Source organism: Schistocerca piceifrons, chromosome 4, assembly GCF_021461385.2.
Source record: "Schistocerca piceifrons isolate TAMUIC-IGC-003096 chromosome 4, iqSchPice1.1, whole genome shotgun sequence".
NCBI classification, from domain to species: Eukaryota; Metazoa; Arthropoda; class Insecta; order Orthoptera; family Acrididae; genus Schistocerca; species Schistocerca piceifrons.
This window is the reverse complement of record NC_060141.1, coordinates 600,696,314-600,718,364: the sequence shown is the minus strand read 5'-3', so window position 1 is coordinate 600,718,364 and position 22,051 is coordinate 600,696,314. Positions and strand designations below refer to the sequence as shown.

The 22,051-nt window shown below is 44.1% G+C and overlaps 1 protein-coding gene across 1 annotated transcript; it reads right to left on the bottom strand.

The window, feature by feature from the left end:
* Positions 1-285: 285 nt before the first annotated feature.
* LOC124796045 (CASP-like protein 4A2) lies at positions 286-21,770 on the bottom strand. Its single transcript, XM_047260130.1, has 2 exons — positions 21,551-21,770; positions 286-602 (listed from the first exon to the last, which is right to left on the bottom strand). The coding sequence occupies exons 1-2, from the start codon at positions 21,768-21,770 to the stop codon at positions 286-288; spliced, it is 537 nt and encodes a 178-aa protein (XP_047116086.1).
* Between the last annotated feature and the right edge of the window lie 281 nt (positions 21,771-22,051).

Sequence of the window (22,051 nt, the reverse complement as noted above, 5' to 3'; positions counted from 1 at the left end):
TTAGACAGATATCTTATTTCATTCATGATGGAACATCCTGTTTGCCTAAGGCTACAACGTTCCCATGAGACGGTGTAAACTACAGTACGCCACGCGGGCCCTTTTATCTCGTACCAGCCAAGCAGCCGCCACAAATTTAAATTAATCTGCAAAGCGTGGACGCTGGCGCTGGTGGGTCTGCCGGAACTAGCGATTCTAATTGGACAGGCCATTGGAGGGTCGTCCACCTGGTGTCGCGGTCGGATGATATGTCGCGAGGGTCGCGCTCCCCTCCTACCGTAATGTTTAGCCTACTGATGCTGCTGACCGCCGCACAGCGGAGGCAGGAGGGTGGCCTACAGTGGCGGCGCTTAATCCAGGGCCCGGCGACCGCGAACGCAGGCGTCGCTCACTGACCGCCGGAGACGGACCCTTGACCGCCGCGCTCCCCATGGGAGCTTTGGGGGCTGGAGGAGGGTAGGGGTGAGAGGGGGACTGACTTCTGCCTGATTGGCTGCCAGGCCTCCCTGAGCGCCCGCTGCGGTAAACACCATCCTTCTTTCGGCGGGGGATCCCACCTCCCTCCGCAGTGTGAACATATGGTGGTGGGAGTCCCAGCGCCGCTGTTGCCACATACGTATTTCATGATACGATAAGCTAGCGAAGAGTAAGCACGCGGCATCCGACGGGGGTAAAGGATCATTTATTCCAGGGCACTCACGTGTAACCGAGATAGTTTTATTTATAACGCAGGAAGATGTCTGCAGGTTCGCCAAAGAGCTGTCGCGCGTAGGGCCCGGTTCTTCCGTAACTGTTTCATAAAATACGCTCTGTTTCTTAGCCTATAATGTCTACGCATGCCCTACGGGATGTACTGCATATCAATAATACGAACGTAACCAACAGTTAAAGTAAGTTGATGCTAGTAGTGTTCTCTTTGTTTTTCACTTTTCTATGATGGTGTGTTGTCGGTCACTTATGTCTTCATTTATTTGATTTTTTCACTTTTTTATGATGGTGTGTTGTTGGTCACTTATGTCTTACTTTATTTGTGGGGCCACGGTGTTCATAGCTCCAGTGTAGTTAGTTAAGATACATGAACTCCACCTACGCTGCGAAAAATGCGCATTTGTTTCATCATACACGTGTATGAATGTTGTCAACGTAGGCGTATGTCCTAAAGTCGATGTCATCTAAAAACGCTATCTTGCTGAAACGCTCTCCAGCTGTATTCTTCTCGTTTCTGTGTTATGTCGTTCTTGTTTATGTTGAAATGTATTTATTTACGCCAGTGTGATGAAACATATTGTTGTATACCTTCCTGTTATTGAGATGTAGTTACTTTCGTAGAAGACGCTTGGCCATTACGGGTTAAGAAACAAATCCTACATTATGAAATATTGTGTAGTACGTGGGCTGTTCGGAAAGCAAGGCCCTATCGGTCGCGAGATGAAAACCAGAGCGAAAGTGAAAAATTTTGTATTCGCAACAGTTAGCCACACCTTCCGGCTACATCTCTAAATAGCCGCTGCTGCGACTTAGAAATGTGTCGTGGCGTTATAGAAACTTTCCAGTATCCTCGTCACATAAATCTGCCGCCTGTGTTTCCCCCCAATTCTCTACGTTGGTCTGCCTTTCGTTCAAATCTATACGTTGGTGTGGCTATTTTTATTTGTGCTGAAACGTTGTCTTCGTGGCCAGCAGTTCATGTGACCAGAGACGAACAACAGAGTGGCTGTATTGTGGGTGATCACACGCTTCCCATCGAAAACACTGCTTGAGCGTCTTCATTGCTCCTGCAGAATTCGATTGAAAACCGTCTTGAAGAAAGAAATGCGCGACATTTATGTTATGTGGGCTGCACAGCTTCAGGCGAAATCTCTCACCAGATATACACTCCTGGAAATTGAAATAAGAACACCGTGAATTCATTGTCCCAGGAAGGGGAAACTTTATTGACACATTCCTGGGGTCAGATACATCACATGATCACACTGACAGAACCACAGGCACATAGACACAGGCAACAGAGCATGCACAATGTCGACATTAGTAGAGTGTATATCCACCTTTCGCAGCAATGCAGGCTGCTATTCTCCCATGGAGACGATCGTAGAGATGCTGGATGTAGTCCTGTGGAACGGCTTGCCATGCCATTTCCACCTGGCGCCTCAGTTGGACCAGCGTTCGTGCTGGACGTGCAGACCGCGTGAGACGACGCTTCATCCAGTCCCAAACATGCTCAATGGGGGACAGATCCGGAGATCTTGCTGGCCAGGGTAGTTGACTTACACCTTCCAGAGCACGTTGGGTGGCACGGGATACATGCGGACGTGCATTGTCCTGTTGGAACAGCAAGTTCCCTTGCCGGTCCTGGAATGGTAGAACGATGGGTTCGATGACGGTTTGGATGTACCGTGCACTATTCAGTGTCCCCTCGACGATCACCAGTGGTGTACGGCCAGTGTAGGAGATCGCTCCCCACACCATGATGCCGGGTGTTGGCCCTGTGTGCCTCGGTCGTATGCTGTCCTGATTGTGACGCTCACCTGCACGGCGCCAAACACGCATACGACCATCATTGGCACCAAGGCAGAAGCGACTCTCATCGCTGAAGACGACACGTCTTCATTCGTCCCTCCATTCACGCCTGTCGCGACACCACTGGAGGCGAACTGCACGATGTTGGGGCGTGAGCGGAAGACGGCCTAACGGTGTGTGGGACCGTAGCCCAGCTTCATGGAGACGGTTGCGAATGGTCCTCGCCGATACCCCAGGAGCAACAGTGTCCCTAATTTGCTGGGAAGTGGCGGTGCGGTCCCCTACGGCTCTGCGTAGGATCCTACGGTCTTGGCGTGCATCCGTGCGTCGCTGCGGTCCGGTCCCAGGTCGACGGGCACGTGCACCTTCCGCCGACTACTGGCGACAACATCGATGTACTGTGGAGACCTCACGCCCCACGTGTTGAGCAATTCGGCGGTACGTCCACCCGGCCTCCCGCATGCCCACTATACGCCCTCGCTCAAAGTCCGTCAACTGCACATACGGTTCACGTCCACGCTGTCGCGGCATGCTACCAGTGTTAAAGACTGCGATGGAGCTCCGTATGCCACGGCAAACTGGCTGACACTGACGGCGGCGGTGCACAAATGCTGCGCAGCTAGCGCCATTCGACGGCCAACACCGCGGTTCCTGGTGTGTCCGCTGTGCCGTGCGTGTGATCATTGCTTGTACAGCCCTCTCGCAGTGTCCGGAGCAAGTATGGTGGGTCTGACACACCGGTGTCAATCTGTTCTTTTTTCCATTTCCAGGAGTGTACATACTTGGCGGGAGACACTGTTATTTTACGCATTTCTACGTGATCATTTTGCGCTCTGAACTGAAAAGAGCGGCGTGGAGTGATCGACAGACACACTAAAGACACTGCTCAACGTATCTGTGCAAAGTTCCATAGTGTTTCAACAATGGTTTCCATTTGGCGCCTAATCGGACCTTACTTTCCTAAGTGGTATGCCTCGTTTATAAGTTGCAGATGTTGCTGCGAAAGATCTGATGTTTGGTACACAAGAATATTGGGCAGCCAAGATCACGTGTCATTATAGTTTTATTATGCACAGTAATATCATTTCCAGAAGATCCGAAGACGACTTCTGTCGAAATCCGTGATCGAAGAAATAAAACAAAAACATTATAACATAGGATCTGGGCTCCCAAATATTCTTATAGTGTGTGGTGTTGTCAACGTATCTTCAAGTTCGGTGTCTGCTTCATCTAAACTCGTTCTGTTGTTGTGCTCTCCTCGTTCTTGTGCTGTGTTGTACTTGTTTATGTTGACATGTGTTTATTCATGTTAGTTTGATGAAAGCATTGAGTACATACACAAAATATACCGATGTACGTTTAGTGAGAAAAATGTAAACAAACATTAATGCTCGGCACTGGTACAACATTTAGTCGTGATTTACACCACACAAGTGGCCGGCCGAAGTGGCCGAGCAGTTCTAGGCGCTACAGTCGGGAACTGCGCGACCGCTACGGTCGCAAGTTCGAATCCTGCTTCGGGCATGGATATGTGTGATGTCCTTAGGTTAGTTAGATATAAGTAGTTCTAAGTTCTAGGGGACTGATGACCTCAGAAGTTAAGTCCCACAGTGCTCAGAGCCATTTGAACCCATAAAAGTGCTGTCACTCAATTCAAATAGACCAAGAGACCGAAAGCACCAGTGCTTAAAGCAGGAATACCTGAAAAATGTGCATGCAGACGTTAGCTATGAGTGTAAGCAGAGGTCGGAATTAGACACACTATCTACACAATCACAGATATGTTATGAAACGAAATGTTTCAGGTCTGGAGTCAAATCTAAATGGTAAATATATTTCATACCGAGTGACTCAGGTGTTTCACAGAAATGAGGTGAAACGCTTATGGTGAAGTAAATCTGCATTGTTAGAAATTGCAAAGACGGAATTAATACACGGTAATTTACTGAGCTATTTTTCTTATTTGGGCAATTTACAATAAAGACGTAATCGAGTAAGCTGATAAGTTTCAAAATGTAAAGTCTCATTTTGAAGTATTCTAACAGGAATTTTAATAGTTAAACACGTCAAGCACTTATACCAGAGGTAATTAGCTAAATCTATATGTGTTTAATCAGGTGTTTGTGTATTGTGTGTGTGTGTGTGTGTGTGTGTGTGTATTGTGTGTGTTAAACGGGGGACCTAGAAGCGACAGAGAGTCTTCGGTCCTGCCATGGCCGTCACTGGTTCATAACTGCACAAGAGACCACAGAGGTCCACCGACCACACCGCTGCCCAACACAGAACCCAGGGTTGTTGTGCAGTTCGACCCAGTAGAATCCCCCCCCCCCCCCCCGTAATTTCTCATACCAGACGAATGTAACCATAAATGTTTGCTTGATAGAGTAACGGTTGTGTACCCGTACGTTGAGACAGTGTTTGAGCAGGAATCGCCGACATAATGTAAGTGAAGTGTAATAAGGGGATTCAGCCCGTATTCGCCGAGGTAGATGGAAAACCGCATTAAAAACCATTAACAGGCTGGCCGGCACACAGGACCTCGACACAAATTTGCCGGGCGGATTCGTGGCGGGGACTGGCACGCCTTCCCGCTCGGGAAGCAGCGCGTTAGACAGCGCGGCTACTGTTCCCCATAGTCTTACACTGCTCGCACCATACTGCGTCCGTGGCACGGTGCTGCATGTATCGAACAGCTGTTCGCGTCGATGACGGCACAGAAAGAGACAACTATCGATTCGGTGTAACAAGAGACATGATTGATGTGACCAGGCAATGTGGTTTTATTGATGCCTGGTGCCATCTAGATGGTCTCGTCCCCACTTCAGTCGTAATGGACGACATCGTTGTGTCAGCATGGGTGGAATACGTACTAGCAATCTGCTGTGCAGCCCCACAGTATGCACGTCACAGATTGCCGATTGTACTACACAACAAAGCAAGTGCTGTGATGAGTAGGAACGTAAAATACCTTGTCGCTTGGTCGTGGTTTCACGGTTCTCCCACTAGCTCTCAAGCACGCTCACGGTGGTAGCTCGCGAACAGCCAGTCAGCTTCGCTGTTTATGTAATTGTTCATTTCTAGGAGCTACGCCATAACAATCTGTTCCTTATCAAAGTCACTGTTATCAGTGGAATTCCCCATTTATTGCCCTTATCCTCGCCGGAATTATTTCCCATTCGTCTCTTATATACTACCTTTACAGCATCAAGTGCCCGTAACGTCGCCAGCGGCATTCAGTGTCACGGTGGGCGGTGGTCGTTATGTTCTGGCTCATCAGTGCATGTATTAAAAGGAGCACTGGAGCTTCCCTCAGTTTCTTGCAGTAACTAATTTTAGCAGACACGAAATAGGAGTGATAGGTTGTACTTACTGGAATTAAGGAAAACGTGGAAGGGAGGACCCACCAATGTAACTTAGTTGACGCAGTTGCGATAAACACTGCGTCCAGATGCTGCAATGGTTAATGCAACTACCTAGTAAGCAGGAGACACCGGGTTCCAGTCTCGGTCCACCGCACATCATCACTCATCGTCGCTGAATCCGCACAAAGTTCCGAAGCAGCTGTCGTCAATAATCCCCTCTATTTCCTTTCCTTTCTAGCCCCTCCACCTTCAATAGACATATAACAGTGTTTTAGAAAATTACTGAGGAAAATTCAAAAAGACGAGCCAGAAGCCTATGCAGTTTACATACCATCAATATTTGGCAGGACTGCACAGAAGGCTATTTACTGTATTTAGAAAATAATACACTTAAATTTTTTTAGTTAGTATACACGCAAAGTAACAAAACAATTTATCTAACACGCAAGCAGATTACAGGTACTGATTGGCTCAGGGCTTTTAATTTAATAGCAAGCACCGTCACTAAATTACATTTATCCAGGGAATCCTATTTCAAAAACAAAACACTTGCAGAGAGGCTCGCTGAAATGCGAGATTACTCGAATTGCCCGGAAACCAACTTATAACTATAAGAAATTATGTTTTATTCATAAGAAATAAAGCAGGCGAAATGCCGAGTTTCAACGAACTGAATGTAAAATGTTTTACATAAAATTAATTTTATTTCCACTGCAAGAACATTCAAACCACACAGTCCCTGTAGATTGTTTCCGCCTACTAGTGACAGTTAAAATTTACAACGAATTGCATTGCCGCCAGCACCATCGGTTTAACCCAGGAAACCGCAGTTACAGGCCAGACAACAGTGGCCAACTCTAGAACAGATAAAATACACGCTTAAATACAGGCTTATAATATAGTCTATTAAGCTCTACAGAATTAAGACGGGAACTCCGGGGAAGTATATGTATCCAGTTAGTACACGTATGTCTTATTGACTTGACACACGACGAAACAGTACAGTCACGAAGCAGAACTCCAGTATTACTTTTTTGCATTAGCCACTTATCTACTTGATATTGAAGGTGAACCAACTGCTATTCCGGTGCGGTAACTGCAGATGTCTGACATGCCGAACATTACAAATCAGCCTCGTTAACCATATTTGACTCACAAGTAGTATAAAGTTCACACATTGCTCACCATGCAATCTTCCCTCGCCTACAATCCGTCAGCACTCGCTACGGAAGCAGCAATGCGGTTAAACAAGTCCACCGCGAGTCCTAGTATGCAATCACTGGCCTATCAATCAGTGTTGTGTCGATCCAGAGACCACGAGAAAAGCTGCCCATAGTCACTGCAGTCGACCACTTTCTTCTCCTCGTGGACGGAGTCACTTAAAACTCCTTCCCCGGTCATGACTTCTCTCGGCCGTCCAGAGGTGTAGTAGAATCTCAGAGCAAAGACAGGCGAGCGTAATAACAATGGATACGCCCACGTGAACGTACCAAATAATATATCACATTCATTAACCAGCAGTATTTACAGTACCATATATGTGAGTTATCATTTCTCTACCAGTGTCTGCCAATTTAGTACAGTATTTTATTTGGCTTCACTTTCAACTGGACCTAGTCCAGACAATTGTGAGACAGTTATGAACCGTGATATTTGCATTAAAATCATAGTAGGAGAAGAACCGATAGGCCGGCCGTAGTGGCCGAGCGGTTCTAGGCGCTACAGTCTGGAACCGCGCGACCGCTACGGTCGCAGGTTCGAATCCTGCCTCGGGCATGGATGTGTGGGATGTCCTTACGTTAGGTAGGTTTAAGTAGTTCTAAGTTCTAGGGGACTAATGACCTCAGCAGTTAAGTCCCATAGTGCTCAGAGCCATTTGAAACATTTTTTTAATGAACCGATAATTAGTGCAAGATATCGGACATCACTGACATCTGCTCAAATAAACGTACGAGAGTGTGCTGAAAAGTAATACCCCCGAATTATTTATGTGAAAACTCTTCAAGATTTTTAAATAAAACGAATGTCTTTAACATTCTGCATGTTTATTCCTCATCTATACATATTTATCTCATAACGTATTAGCCCTGGCGACGAACACCTTTCTGCCAAAGATAGACCTGTTTATTCATACCGTTGCTGTAGAAAGTTCAACATCACTTCTGATTGCACCGCTCCATCACTATCTAAGTGAAGATCTCGAAGGTGTTCTTTAAGTTTTGGAAACAGATCAAAATAGGACCGTATGGAGGATTATCGTTGAAAGAGAACCCAAAGCGCTGGATTGTTTCAAATGTTGCAGCGCCCATTTGTAGACTGGCATTGACATGGTGAAGGTGAGGGTGCTGCATGTAGAGAAGAACTCCTCAAATCCGTGCTTTCAGTATTCTGACCGTGTCTCACGCACCGAGATATTACGTTACACATCGACTGTCAAGCGTAACAATTCGGAGCCATCTAGCGGCAGCAACTTCCGTCAGCGAAGTGGGGAAGTCGAGCGAATAATATTCATGACATGCAATACCTCGGCTAGTATTGAGAACAGAATAAAAGATTCGGAGGCGATACTTTTCGGCAAGGTCTAGCACTTTTCCGCTAGAAGTCATTTCTGGAGTGTAGCGCGAATAGGTAGATAGCGTCACGCTGTCAGCTGTGTTTATCATTCGTCATAAGGGGAACGGTGAGGTTGGTCGAGGAACAGAACCGGGAGTGGGGTAGGAATTTCACTCACTGACTCGAAAGACCTCATATTCTGGATCCATAGCTTGTCGCCGAAATCCGTTCTGGTTCACGCGAGGGGTGCTAGCCGTGGCGACTTGGACGAATCAGACTGGGACCAGCTCCGAGGAGTAAGCTGCCTGTCGTTTATAGATGTAGCGGTGAACAGCGGTTAACAGAGAAGTCCTTCCGCTGGCGGAAAGACGGCTCCCGCACCGACATCAGCTTGTGTTTTCTAGCAGCTTGCCGGTGTTTACTAAGGGTGGGCACGTTTTGGAACTTTCCTAGAGATTAACATCTCTGTGTCGCGCGTTGTGGTCCTGATGCAACAAAGTTTACTGTGCGACCAATTGCTTCAGTTTCTTCAGTGGATTTAACCGACGATGTTGCGTATTCCGTTCCCCGTGCTACTGGCAGGTATAAATCTGATTTTCAGGGGCCGGCAGAGCATATTTTAGATAGTTAAATGGTGTGCAGTGCACCTCAGGTTCCCTTAGTATTTCTGGTTCTTGTAATTACGCTTCTAAGAACTGTTCTCTTTAAAATTTTTTGGTTTATAAAACTATTCTGCAATGCACTATCCGCTTGTGCTGCATTTGAATAGGTTGTCAGATCGGGGTCATTTGTAACAGTAATTTGTTAGTTAATTCTGCTCTATTTTGGTGTCTGGACGGGAGTTGCCTTTTGCTCGGGATGTATCATGTCTTAACTGTTGTTTATACGGCGAAGCGGGTACGTGTGCAACGGGTATTGGCATTTATATTGAATTTTATTAAACTATTCGTTTTGGTGTTGCTTGAACGACTGTAATCTTATAATTTAGTTGCTGACTTTGGAGTATTAAAGTAATTCTGTGTTCCCTAGTTCCAATGCTAGTGCACTTCCAGTTATTTAAATCGTTTGGGTTCAAAAATCAAGCTTAAGTATTTTTTTTAAATTTCTTGTCAAGTTCTCAGCTTTAAGTTCTTGCTGAAGACGCATGTGCCTTCATTAAATCTCTGACACCTTTCTGTCAAATCTTGATGCGTGTACATTTGTAACATCTGATTTTGTTGCTAATTACCCAGAGGTGCGTGCGTTTTGCTCGCCGGTAAGAACACTATGAGTCATTAGAAATTACTGGGACTTGATTACATTCAATTTAAATTTGACTGTTTTAGGGAATGAGTTCCTTGTGCTTAACGGTAATAGCTTAGGTGCAAATCTGATTTGTTGCCACATTCATTTTAACATTATTTTAATCTGTGTTTTAGAATGTGATGGTGTCTCTGTTCTTTGAGCAGTTTAGCATGTGAAGTGTCCCGATTAGCCGGTAACTTCGGAAACGAAACGTATTCCGTTTGAATTTCGTTGACAATTTTTATTGTATTCTTAACTTTTACATATTTTTCAAGGAACTTGGTCATTGAACAAATTCTGTTTAAAATTTATCTGCGTCACGATTGGTGTTCAAGTTGTGTTTGTCCTGTCATTCCATCCCCAACCAAGTGGCAGACAACATTCCAATTACTTTTGATTTTACTTGAATGTTACAACGTTGTCACATTTATCATGACTTTGCTGTAAAATTGACTGCCTCTGTTGTCCTAACATAGCCGTATATACAGTTCCTTAGCTCTGATTGGATTTCGTACAAAGGAATTTTTGGCAGGAAGAAAGAGGGAAGGTTCTTTACTAATTGGTTTCGGTGGAATTATTGTGCGATTGTTTCTACAGAAACCAGAGATTCTCAGTAGGTCACACAGATCCTTTTCAAGATACTGATACGTTTTCTCATACGGAGAAACAACAACTTATTCTTCGGCTTCTGCATTTCAAGGCTTCGGCAATATGCCAGTTCCGACATCACATACACAATCCCCTCTTTCTCAGCCGACCCAAATGTCTCCTTCATGACGACTTGCACTTGTTTACAATGACTGGAAATCTTCAAGCCATCCACTTGAGTTTCTGTCACCGTTATTCCCGGCGTTCTTTAATCTCCTCAAGTTTATAACATCCCAGTTGTACCAGGATTTCATCATTTTTTAGGTGGTTTCTCCTCGAGTAAATCTCTGACATATAAAAAATCTCATTACTACTGACTGACGGTATTCTGGTCCCTTTATCTCTCAGTACAGATTTTTTTGCAGTCCAGTAGCATGCCATTGTTTTATAAATTTTCAAATTTGTGGCAGTTCTAACCTTTTTTGCGAGAAAAGTCCAAGTACAGCCATTAGATCGCTTTCCTTTATTTTGGTTCAACCGGATTCGAACCAGCTGCCGATCTTCAGATATGTTTGAAAATTAATTTATAACTGGTTAAAATTACAAATGCTTTATAATTTAAGTTCAGATGGCATAAAGATTTTTAAGAAATTAGTTACAATAGAAATTTGTGCAACATACCATTTGTAGCAGTTTCAGAGTAACCTTTCGAAAATGACACTGAAAGTCCTAACAAGCCATACACTTGTCTGCTATGGCTGTATAAATATACATTTAATAACCTCGATTGATGCAATACCTACAGCGCTGAATACCACCTTGTGTTTGTAGAGAGTGGAATCACGAAATTTATAAGAAATGCTTCTAAGTGTAGCATGAATCACTGATGTGAAATATAATAGCATTAAAATCTTTTAAAAGAACTTTACAAAACAGTTATCAGAACATTTTTAAGACTATTTTTGGAAGGATCCGAGCTGGTGCAAGGTCTGTAGCGCTCGACAGTGCCCTCTGCGGACTAACGTAATACAGAAACGAAGTCACTTAATACAACAAATGAAACAATGACGAGCACTTTATTACTATTAAAATCTTTAAAAGAGCTTTGAAATATTCCAGAAATATACCTTCTCTCCTTTTACTTTGCGACTGTAGAGGCAGTAGCGCTGAACAGCGCTCTCTATGGAATGAAATAATCCAGAATTAAAAATGTTCCTAAGCATAACATATTAAAAACATCAAGTCTTTAATATCGTTAAAAACTTTAAAAGAAGCACAGAAAATTCCCAAGTTCTCTTCTCTTCATCTTATTTGGAAGTCGGAGAGTTTGAGCACGTGCCAAGACCCTACAGAAGAACTCTTAATATCTATGTCCACTTTTATTAGACGTTTTAGCATTGTCCTTTTAGCCAGAACATGACGTTTATGCCTCAAAACTTGCTGATTCGTTAAAATATTTGTCAGTAAATTCAGTGACGGTTAGTGATCTACGCAAAATCTTGTCATACTTCATTCGATTTAACTCATTTACGGTATTGGCTGAATGCATTTGTGGATACGTAACACACAACATATTTAGAGATCATGTATTTTATCTCCGTTTGATCTTAGTACTACGACTTTCATCTGCCACTCACCATCTGTTCCACTTCTGCCACTGTTTATGTGAAAAACGATGAGATACAGCGACGTTCAGAGTCCACGTTAAACTGTAGTTCCGCTATTGCTGGTTGGGTAAATCGGTTCATAGATCAATAAGACCATGCCTAGTAAAGCACTCCGGCCGCGGTGGTCTAGCGGTTCTAGGAGCTCAGTCTGGAGCCGCGCGACTGCTACGGTCGCAGGTTCGAATCCTGCCCCGGGTATGAATGTGTGTGATGTCCTTAGGTTAGTTAGGTTTAAGTAGTTCTAAGTTATAGGGGACTGATGACCATAGATGTTAAGTCCCATAGTTCTCAGAGCCATTTGAACCATTTGAACCTAGTAAAGCACTGAAACTGATTTATATTTTTGCTCAATTACTGTAGCTACATGTGGCTTAATTGTCACCAAACATCAGGTTTTAAAAGTTCTGCCTGTTTACGTCTACAATAAAGTTTGAATGAATTTTGTGGCAATCGACGAGAAATGATTACTAAATATTATGGGTAGCATTCAATGACTAACACAATCATTCTCTATAGCAACATTCTGCAAGCAGATTCTGATTAGCCTTCACATTATGGTACTACTCTATTACTTTTCTCAACTAGTTTCTTATTAGTAACATTATCTGCGTAGTCTTTTTAATGTGAGAAAGCTGTCAAAGAAAGCTGGAAAGATTTCAATCAACGCATTTGTCATTCGAGTAGGCAACATTATAGACTTTTTACAATATTTCGACTTTGAGATTGGCTTCACATAATTGCATTCATATCTCTTAGTCTTTTGTTAAATACTACATATCAATTCCTTTCGCACGCTACGTAGCAAAGAGAGAACGGTCTACGATAATATTGTCCATGATCGTGCTGCTGTTTTCCCGGACTGTAGCTGGAGAGTACATTATGTGAACCAGATTGAAAGATAGAAACAATTATTTACACACAGTAATTCTGTATTGAAATCTCAACAAGAATTTAAATTTATGTCGAAAGCGTACCGCTTTCCCCCTTCACTAGCGTCCACCGTCGATAGAGCAATGATTGCTGATAAGTTTTTTAGTTTTGTTTTCTTCTGATCTTTGGCTTGGGCGTTGAATGGCTTGGAGTGTGTCGTCTGCTCAGGCGATACAGGAAGCTTTTGTAGATGCTGTGTAGTCATTCCCAAGCTGTTGCCAGCTTTAGGATAGCAAAGCAAGAATGAGAGGTAGGCCATGGTTCGTTGAAAGTTCTTCCTCCCCCCCTCCACCCTCTCCCCCCCACCATCACCACCACCTACCGGAATCAGGACTGGTGGCTGCTGTCGCTGTGTTAGGCACTCGGACACTGACGCTGGAGATGGGCAGTTGACTGTAGTATGAGCTCCGCCAACTTTTCCGACGGTGAGAGTATTATATGTCAAATATTCACGTTGAATTACGTGATAATCCGTTCCTATTTAGGAAATATTACCAGTAATTCAGAAGTTGACTTTGTAAATTACTTGCTTAGGAAGACTGGGTAGGAACGACCTAATCAACTAGGTGCCGTTGTGTTATACATAGGTGATGCTTTCCAACCAGAAGTGCTAATAATATCTGCATGCACTATTCTTAAGATATTATTTGCGTGAGGAGTATAGAATCAGAATTTGTTTTGAACTAGGAAGCACGACTATATGGTGAGTATTTTGAAAATCCATTGTCTCCAGTGGACCTCTTGATCGCTGGCTGCACAGACAATGCGGGCAGGCCGTGCTCGATCCGAATTCAGATGAGGCTTGCTTGTATAGGTGATGGATTGAGATTATTGGCATGTGGAGTGCGGAATTAAGCTGAGTTTACTCACGTGTTGAATCATTTGTACGGACAAGCACGTATACATAGTGAGTACATTGAATTATCGTTGTCTGTGGCGAGCCTTGTGACCGCTGGACGGGTAGACAATAATTATAGTGAGTCGACGTTGAAGAGTGTAATCTTAACTCGTGTTAGTGTATGCCTTGATTAACTAGCTCACGAATTTTTATTTTTGAGGGGAAATGCGCCACTGAACTAGTTATTTAATTTTATTGAGACTAGAAATGGGTATGTGCATGTGAAGGAAATTACCCTGTTAGGAACTGTGACAAAGTAGTGGTATTTTCACGATTTGAGTAATGGCCTGTATAAACTGACTGCCAGATTTGGGAAGTGTTCTTCAATATTACGAGTGCCCACATTCCTGTTTTGCTATTCTTCCTCCTTCAAACATTAGGGGATGCAGAAAACGTTAGTGAGCTGGTTATTGATTATGTGCAGATGTTTAGTTTCCCCTTTCCTACCGTAGAAAGACACCGCGTTAGGGATCAGTTGTTTAATGGAGAAAGTGAGTAAATCTATTGTTTCCCACCAAGAGTGGGATTTGGTAAAACAACTATCAAAAGTTTATGACATCCGTAGGAGAGCAGTAGTTTTTGTAGACGGAAAATGAGTTACGGGTTTCTCAGCAAGAATGGCTTCTCCGTATAAATAAATGTTTAAAGTGCTGAAAGAAGGTGGAGGGATATCCATTTTGATTTTCGAACCACATCTTGTACATACTCCCGTCATTCTATACCGCCATAACGGCCGTTATCAACATGGCAAGGCCAGTACAGGCCATGAGCGTAAAATAAGGGGGTCGTGGACAGTCCAATAATTAACTGAATGGCAGACTTCGCCTAACTTACATTGATGTAAATTCATTTACGTGTTATCCGTTGTGCGACTTAACTTCTGAATATCAGTATAATGTGGTAATGAACGCAATTAGGGCCGGTATTTGTCAGATCTATACTGATTTCCAATTCCGTGAAGGGTATGTATTAATGAGCGGACCTCAATTTTCGAAGTGGTCCCTGAGGCGTCTGCAGATAACTACGAACTTGCCTATATCTCCTATCTAAGGCATGCCTCAGATACACAAAGTGAAGGGAATCGTTTTTGACGGTAGTGATCAAACTCTGTCTAGTTAAAAAACTGTACCCGAATAAGTAAAATATCTGCCATAAGAACAGAGCGTATTACAGTGTTAAGTTTGGAGACGAAACGCCAGTTGTCTGAACTGGACGATGTATACAGGCCACTTATTTTTCTTAAAAATTCCAACGTTCGCGTACAATCGTCAAGTATTTTGTCTTTACAATGTTTTGTTTTCTGATTTCGATTTATCAGTCTTCCAAAGGGTTTGACGCACGTCTCCTGTGCCAACTACTTCATCTCAGAGTACCACTTGCAACCTGCTTTCTCAATTATTTGTTGTTCTTATCCCAAACTCTGTCTTCCGCTGCAGTTTGTACCCTCTACAGCTTCCTCTAGTTCCAAGGAAGTTATTTGCATAAGTCGTAACACATGTCCTACCATGCTGTACCTTCTTCTTGTCAGTGTAATCCCTACGTTTCTTTCTTCGCCAATTCTGCGGAGAGCCTCATCATTCCTTAACTTAGTCTATGGGTTTTTCAACATTTTTCTATGGCACGCATTTGAAATGCTTCTTTCCAGATTTTCCGATAGTCCATGATTCACTATCACACAATGCTGTGCTCAAACGCACACTCTCAAAAAATTCTTCCTCAAATTAAGGCTTTTGTTTGATACCAGAAGACTTATTTTGGCCATGAGTGCGTGTTTCAGTCTGTGCTAGTCTTTTTATGTCCTCCTTGCTTCGTCCGCGAAGAATTATTTTGCTTTCCAGGTAGTAGAATTCCTTATCTTCGCCCACTGATTTATTCTTCTGATGACGATGGCGGAGACAGTCTCGATAGCTCTAGTGTTTTATTATAAATGACGTATCTTATAAACAAAGAAAAGTTTATGCAGAGAACAGCGTATTTCATTATAAAGGGGCCCTGTCCTTATAACAACTCTGTGTTGCATTTAATTTCAGGCACGTCAGAGGCAGTAGCCACACGGTTTCATCGTTTGCCACGCCTGATGTTTCATTGTCATTCCTTACCCAATGACTCCTGCATCCGCGGACCTTTAAAGCGCTCATTACTTCTACCAAGCAGCGGACCATTATTCTTCTTAAAATTTTCCTTCTAAATCACGCGGAGAGCACAAAGGAATCGTATTTTTCTAGTTTTTTTTTAATTTATTGTTCGTAAGTTGGGAACTATATCAATCGGTCAACGCTGTTCGATTCGATTCTCAACAATTCTCTAGAAATCCGAGTCTGAGGTTTCCTGAGCATCGTTAACAGTCTACAGAAAGGTAGTCTTGCCTATGTGCTGTGCGGGTCAGTGGTAGAGTGCCAATCCGTTGCGTGAGTGGTTCACGTTCGATTCTCTTCTCATGATGAAGTTTTAAACAAAGGTGCATGTTCTGTGAACATTTCCATGAAGCATTAACTGGCTAAAGATGAAACAAAAATAATATTTAATGTTTTTTTTAAATATAATCAATCTTTTATATAAGACTGGTAGTTAAGAATTTATTTCTGCAAAGAAAACTAGATTTTTTTACTTTTTTTTTATTCCTGGTATGTAACTGGAAGTAAGAAGACGTACATTTATCAAAAAATTGACAGATATCTGTTAATTAGTATGTATCTGATGAATCTTATACTAAATAAGATATATATTTGATCAATTTCATTTATAATTACGTATGTATTCTAACTGAACGGAAAAGAAACGACACCCGTAATTATCGGAACGAGACTCGAATCAGCAGTTACTCTTCACGGATAGACTAATAGAGCATGCACGAATGTTTAAAAATTTGCAGGCAACCATTCTACTACAGATCCACGCTGCCTGTCGAGAAAAGTGGATCTTGATTTAGCATATTAAAGAGCGTCGGAAACTTCGAAGTGGATTCTCTAGAGAATATTTCAGAGTTGCGTGGAATTTACTTGAGACCTTGATATTTTAGTTCCGAACTTCAAATCCTATACACACAACAAATTACAAAATCCGACTGCCGTGAGGTCATGTGCCGGAAGCCCATCTTTCCGGCGGTTTGAGTTCGCGTGTCTTGGCGGGCGCCGATCTTGGTGGTCGCCGATACTCAGCCTATAGGCTGACGCGTGAGCGCCCTCTATAGCGGACACGCTGTGCACGGCGGAGGTGGTGAGCTGTCTGTCGGCTCTGTGACTTGGTTCAAGTTAGACCTTCTTGTTTTGATCGCGGAAGTAGCGTTGCGCGACTCGTACATAACAGGGCAACGTGTTAATCGTAGGCGTTCGTGGTCACATCGCTGGACTGCAGCTTTAGCAACTGTGAATTCCGCATGCCTTGCCTGTGTTAATAAAGAACTGTATTACAAAGTGTCGGTGGTCGTTGATGCAAAATTCAGATAGCCTGCAATTGAGTGTGCACCATTCCTTTATGATGAGTTTGATTAGTTCTTGTTATCTCATAGGCCTGCTATATTCTGTTTACGTTAATATCGTTGGTTTTGTTGGTGGTTGTTTCGTGAAGGTAAGCTCTTGTCCGAGAAATTGTGAGGGGGATGCAGTTGGACTTTGATACATCAGTGCTGTTACTGGGTGCTTCTCCGCTTCGCTGTTTTGGCGAATGTTAACTACTGACCTGAAAACAGAATCTTATATTGAAATGAGGTGGTATTGCGTGTGCAAACATTTGACATCATACGCCACACATTAACTATGGGTTTTGTGCGGTGGATCATGCCACCACGTACGGGTGCGGAATAAGGTCAGGGAGTCTGATGCGACGTGCTAGCACACACGGCGGTCCTCGTCAGGCTGCTCCATCACTGTCATATGGTATTGCAGGTGTTCTGTGAGTATTGCTTGAGTCTGTGACATGTCATGGTCTCTCGCCCCTCCCGGTCCCTCTCTCTCCCTCTCTCCCTCTCCCTCCCTCTCTCTCCCCCTCTCCCTCTCTCCCCCCTCTCCCCCTCCCCCTCTCTCCCCCCTCCCCCCATCTCCCCCCTCTCCCCCTCTCCCCCCCTCTCTCCCCCATCTCTCCCCCCTCTCTCCCCCCTCTCTCATCCCTCTCTCCCCCCTCTCTTCCCCCTCTCACCCTCCCTCTCACCCCTCTCCACAGTAAAAGCGGAGGGTTTTCCCAATTAGCGCTAGTGCCTATGAAAGTATTACACGCTTTGTGAATTCTGGTGAATAGTACCAGGAAGTGTATTTACAGTGGACCACGATGTCAGCAAAAACAAAAAAAAATGGACTTGTGTTATAAAATGCAGTCTGCGCGGCCTTGCTTAACTGGTTGTCAGTCTTGCATTTAATTATAAGCAGTAGTATCACAAATAGTTTTGGGCCTAATTCTAAAGTTAGAAGTAGTTTACCATGGTCCCTTACGCTACTATACTTACTACTAATCTGGGCTATGTGATAAATATGAAAACTAGGACTTATGTTGGCCTGCTTTAGGATATATGTATTTCAGTTCCCCTGTTCCAGAAATTACTTGCTTGGGCTGCTGATGCTTTGGCGTCTGAAGGGTGCAGATCGTAACGCCGTGCAATTAAGGTTGTGCATCGGGCACTGGTAGTTCTCTGAAGTGTGTTGTGTGCGGCGGTGACGGGTGAGCAGGTTTGGCCGCGCGCGATTAGCCGAGCGGTCGAGGGCGCTGCAGTCGTGGACTGTGCGTTTGATCCCGGCGGAGGTTCGAGTCCTCCCTTGGGCGTGGGTGTCTGTGTTTGTCGTTAGGATAATTTAGGTACAGTATTGTGTAAGCTTAGGGACTAATGACCTTAGCAGTTAAGTCCCATAAGATTTCACACGTATTTGAACTTTTTTTTTTTTTTTTTTGAGCAGGGTTCATTAGTTGTCACAGGCGGTATAATTTATAGTGGATTGATTCTCGTCAGCTGGCCACGGTGGCCGAGCGGTTCTTGGCGCTTCAGTCCGGAACCGTGCGACTGCTACGGTCGCAGGTTCGAATCCTGCCTCGGCCATCGATGTGTGATCTCCTTAGGTTAGTTACGTTTAAGTAGTTCTAAGTTCTACGGGGCCGATGACCTCAGAGGTTAAGGCGCATAGTGCACAAAGCCATTTTGATTCTCGTCAACGAGGACAAATTGAACGAAATGATGAGATCACTTGCTTTTGATTGTTTTAAGGCGGAAGACTGTTAAAATGAAAAGTTATACAGGGTCATCAAAACTAAAGTTAAACTTTCAAAACGCTATAGAAATAACACCACTGGTCTGAATAACGTCCGATTGCAACGGAATATTATCGGAGACGGGGAAAACGTGTGCCAGAAGAAAAAATAATGTGAATATTGGTCAATAGATGGTGCTGAGTGTGTCAGAATACGTAAATGAAAACACAAGACGAACCATTGAAGTTGGCATAAACACGCTGGGTATAAGGCTTTTCTTCCTTTCGCGTTTGCGACGTTCGCCATGACTGTCTCAATGCCGGATCGCGCTCTCTTTGTAAAGCTCTATTACAAGAATGATGACTGCACACGTCGCTCTCCAGAAGTTCCGGACACTGAAGACTTTTAAGAAAGGCGTTGGTCCGATGACTACCGTGGGTGTGGAGAAAATGATTCGGAATTTCGAAAAGACGGGTGCTTTTGGTGTGGAACCTGTCGGAGAAAACGAATTGATTAGACGTCAGTGGAAGCAGTGGCGACAGCAATGCAGGAGACGACGGATGTTGGTGTGCAAACGTGTAGTGCTCGGAGCATTGTCCGAGCATTGGACATATCCGTGAGCACGGTGCGTAAAATTCTACGAAACATTCTCCTTTTCTATTCATTTAAAACTAACCATGTACACTTGTTGCTTCCTGGTGATCTGCCAGAAAGAGAGACAATTGCTTTAGAATTTCTTGCTCTCACAGAAGTGGACAATGATTGGCCGTGGAACAGTAACATGGAAATTAATAATCCGATTTGATTTTGATTGATGCTTTTTATGCGGTTTTTGGCCTCAGGACAATTGAAAACCGATTTCTCCCATTTTTTGTGATTTGACCTTGCCGTGATGGATAGGCTTACTTAACTAAAAGTGTTACAGCTGTATACCCATGCATACTGAGTAGTACAGTCTGTTTAGTGTCAAACGTATACCTTAGGCATTGTTGTATGATTCTTTTCTTGTTTGGAGTCGATCACTATTAAACTATGATGCTTACAGCGAGCCATCTATTGCTACATTTTATAACTATTTATTTTTCTTCTCCCGTACGTTTTCCCTCTGCTCCAATAATATTCCGTTGCAATTTGACGTCATTCTGACCAGTGGTGTTATTTCTACAGCGGTTTGACAGATTAATTACAATCACCTTGTACATTCATCATGTACTATCACATGATTAAAGGTTAGTCTTTCAATCATGGTAGCATTTGAAGTCAGTTTTGAAAATTTTTATGAAATGAGAATCAGTGCATTTTAGGCAGTTTTTTCTTAAAGGTTATAAAATTTGGTTATTATTGCATTTAAGAAATTTGAAATGTAAAATCCTTTTAAGACATCCTCGATTTAAAGTTGTCCTATCTTTCGAGATTCATCTCAATTTCATCTTGCTCTGTTGCCTGCTGTGTTTAAGTGGTTACTGACTCTGTGATTGGACCGCGGTTCCTATAGCAATCTCAGTTACATGGAGGTGACTGTGGCCATAATTGGCAGAGTGACGATGCCCGAAATCGCCTCCTAAGCTGTTGGTCCCTCCACTCCCAACCACTAAGAACCGCAGGCACGTTGGATGCCTGCTGTATACAGGGTGTTACAAAAAGATACGGCCAAACTTTCAGGAAACATTCCTCACACACAAAGAAAGAAAATATGTTATGTGGACATGTGTCCGGAAACGCTTACTTTCCATGTTAGAACTCATTTTATTACTTCTCTTCAAATCACATTAATCATGGAATGGAAACACACAGCAACGGAACTTACTAGCGTGACTTCAAACACTTTGTTACAGGAAATGTTCAAAATGTCCACCGTTAGCGAGGATGCATGGATCCATTCTTCGTCGCATGGAATCCCTGATGCGCTGATGCAGCCCTGGAGAATGGCGTATTGTATCACAGCCATCCACAAGGCGAGCACGAAGAGTCTCTACATTTTCCCATAGTGCTCAGAGCCAAGTCTCTGCATTTGGTACCGGGGTTGCGTAGACAAGAGCTTTCAAATGCCCCCATAAATGAAAGTCAAGAGGGTTGAGGTCAGGAGAGCGTTGAGGCCATGAAATTGGTCCGCCTCTACGAATCCATCGGTCACCGAATCTGTTGTTGAGAAGCGTACGAACACTTCGACTGAAATGTGCAGGATCTCCATCGTGCATGAACTACATGTTGTGTCGTACTTGTAAAGGCACATGTTCTAGCAGCACAGGTAGAGTATCCCGTATGAAATCATGATAACGTGCTCCATTGAGCGTAGGTGGAAGAATATACTGACGAAACTAAAATGAGCTCTAACATGGAAATTAAGCGTTTCCGGACACATGTCCACATAACATCTTTTCTTTATTTGTGTGTGAGGAATGTTTCCTGAAAGTTTGGGCGTACCTTATTGTAACACTCTGTATAATCTACTCCTCCAGCTACTGGACGGTTCATTTTACCGTAAAAGCCTCCTTTTGTGACACTGTGCATTCCGTTCGACATTGGCAAGAAATATTATCCCTACGACTTCCACTAATAGAGATAGGGGCCTGTACGTGTTGTTCTACCGCCGCTGCGCTCCGTCTGTTCTCTGCAGATAGGAGCAGAGTGCTGGCGGCAGTGGAGTGCTGGGCTGGCGGCGACTTGCCGGCTGGCGTCGGCCGCGGTGTTTTGCCGTCGTGGCGTCGCGTCGCCCGGAGCTCCTGGAGACGCGTGGCCCGGCGCTGCGCTGCGCTGCGTGCGAGTAAGTACGCCTGCTGCTGATGCGGCCGCCATGGGGCCGGCCTGGATTTAATTAAACTCCGCACATATATCAGCACACCCCCGGCGCACGCCCGGCCCTCCGCCCTCTCTAAGAAGCTGCCGCTGCCACCGCCCCCGTCTCCGCCTCCTCCGACCCCGCAGAGGGCGACGGCTAGGCCGGGGGCGAGGCTGCCGGCCTGGTCTCCCGGTAGCGCTCTGTTTTATTGCTGTCCCGCTACATGGCCTGCAGTTCTCCACCTCTTCCTTATGCTGTCGTTCCGCACCGCTGGTGCTCAATCTGTGGTTAGGAACAG

What these genes read in the sequence shown, in the direction of transcription:
- LOC124796045 (XM_047260130.1), bottom strand. Translation starts at nt 21,770, where the DNA reads ATGGCGGCCGCATCAGCAGCAGGCGTACTTACTCGCACGCAGCGCAGC. An exon ending in CAGCGGCGGTAGAACAACAC is followed by an intron (nt 603 to 21,550) that starts GTACAGGCCCCT and finishes ATGTGGCAACAG; the next exon opens with CGGCGCTGGGACTCCCACCA.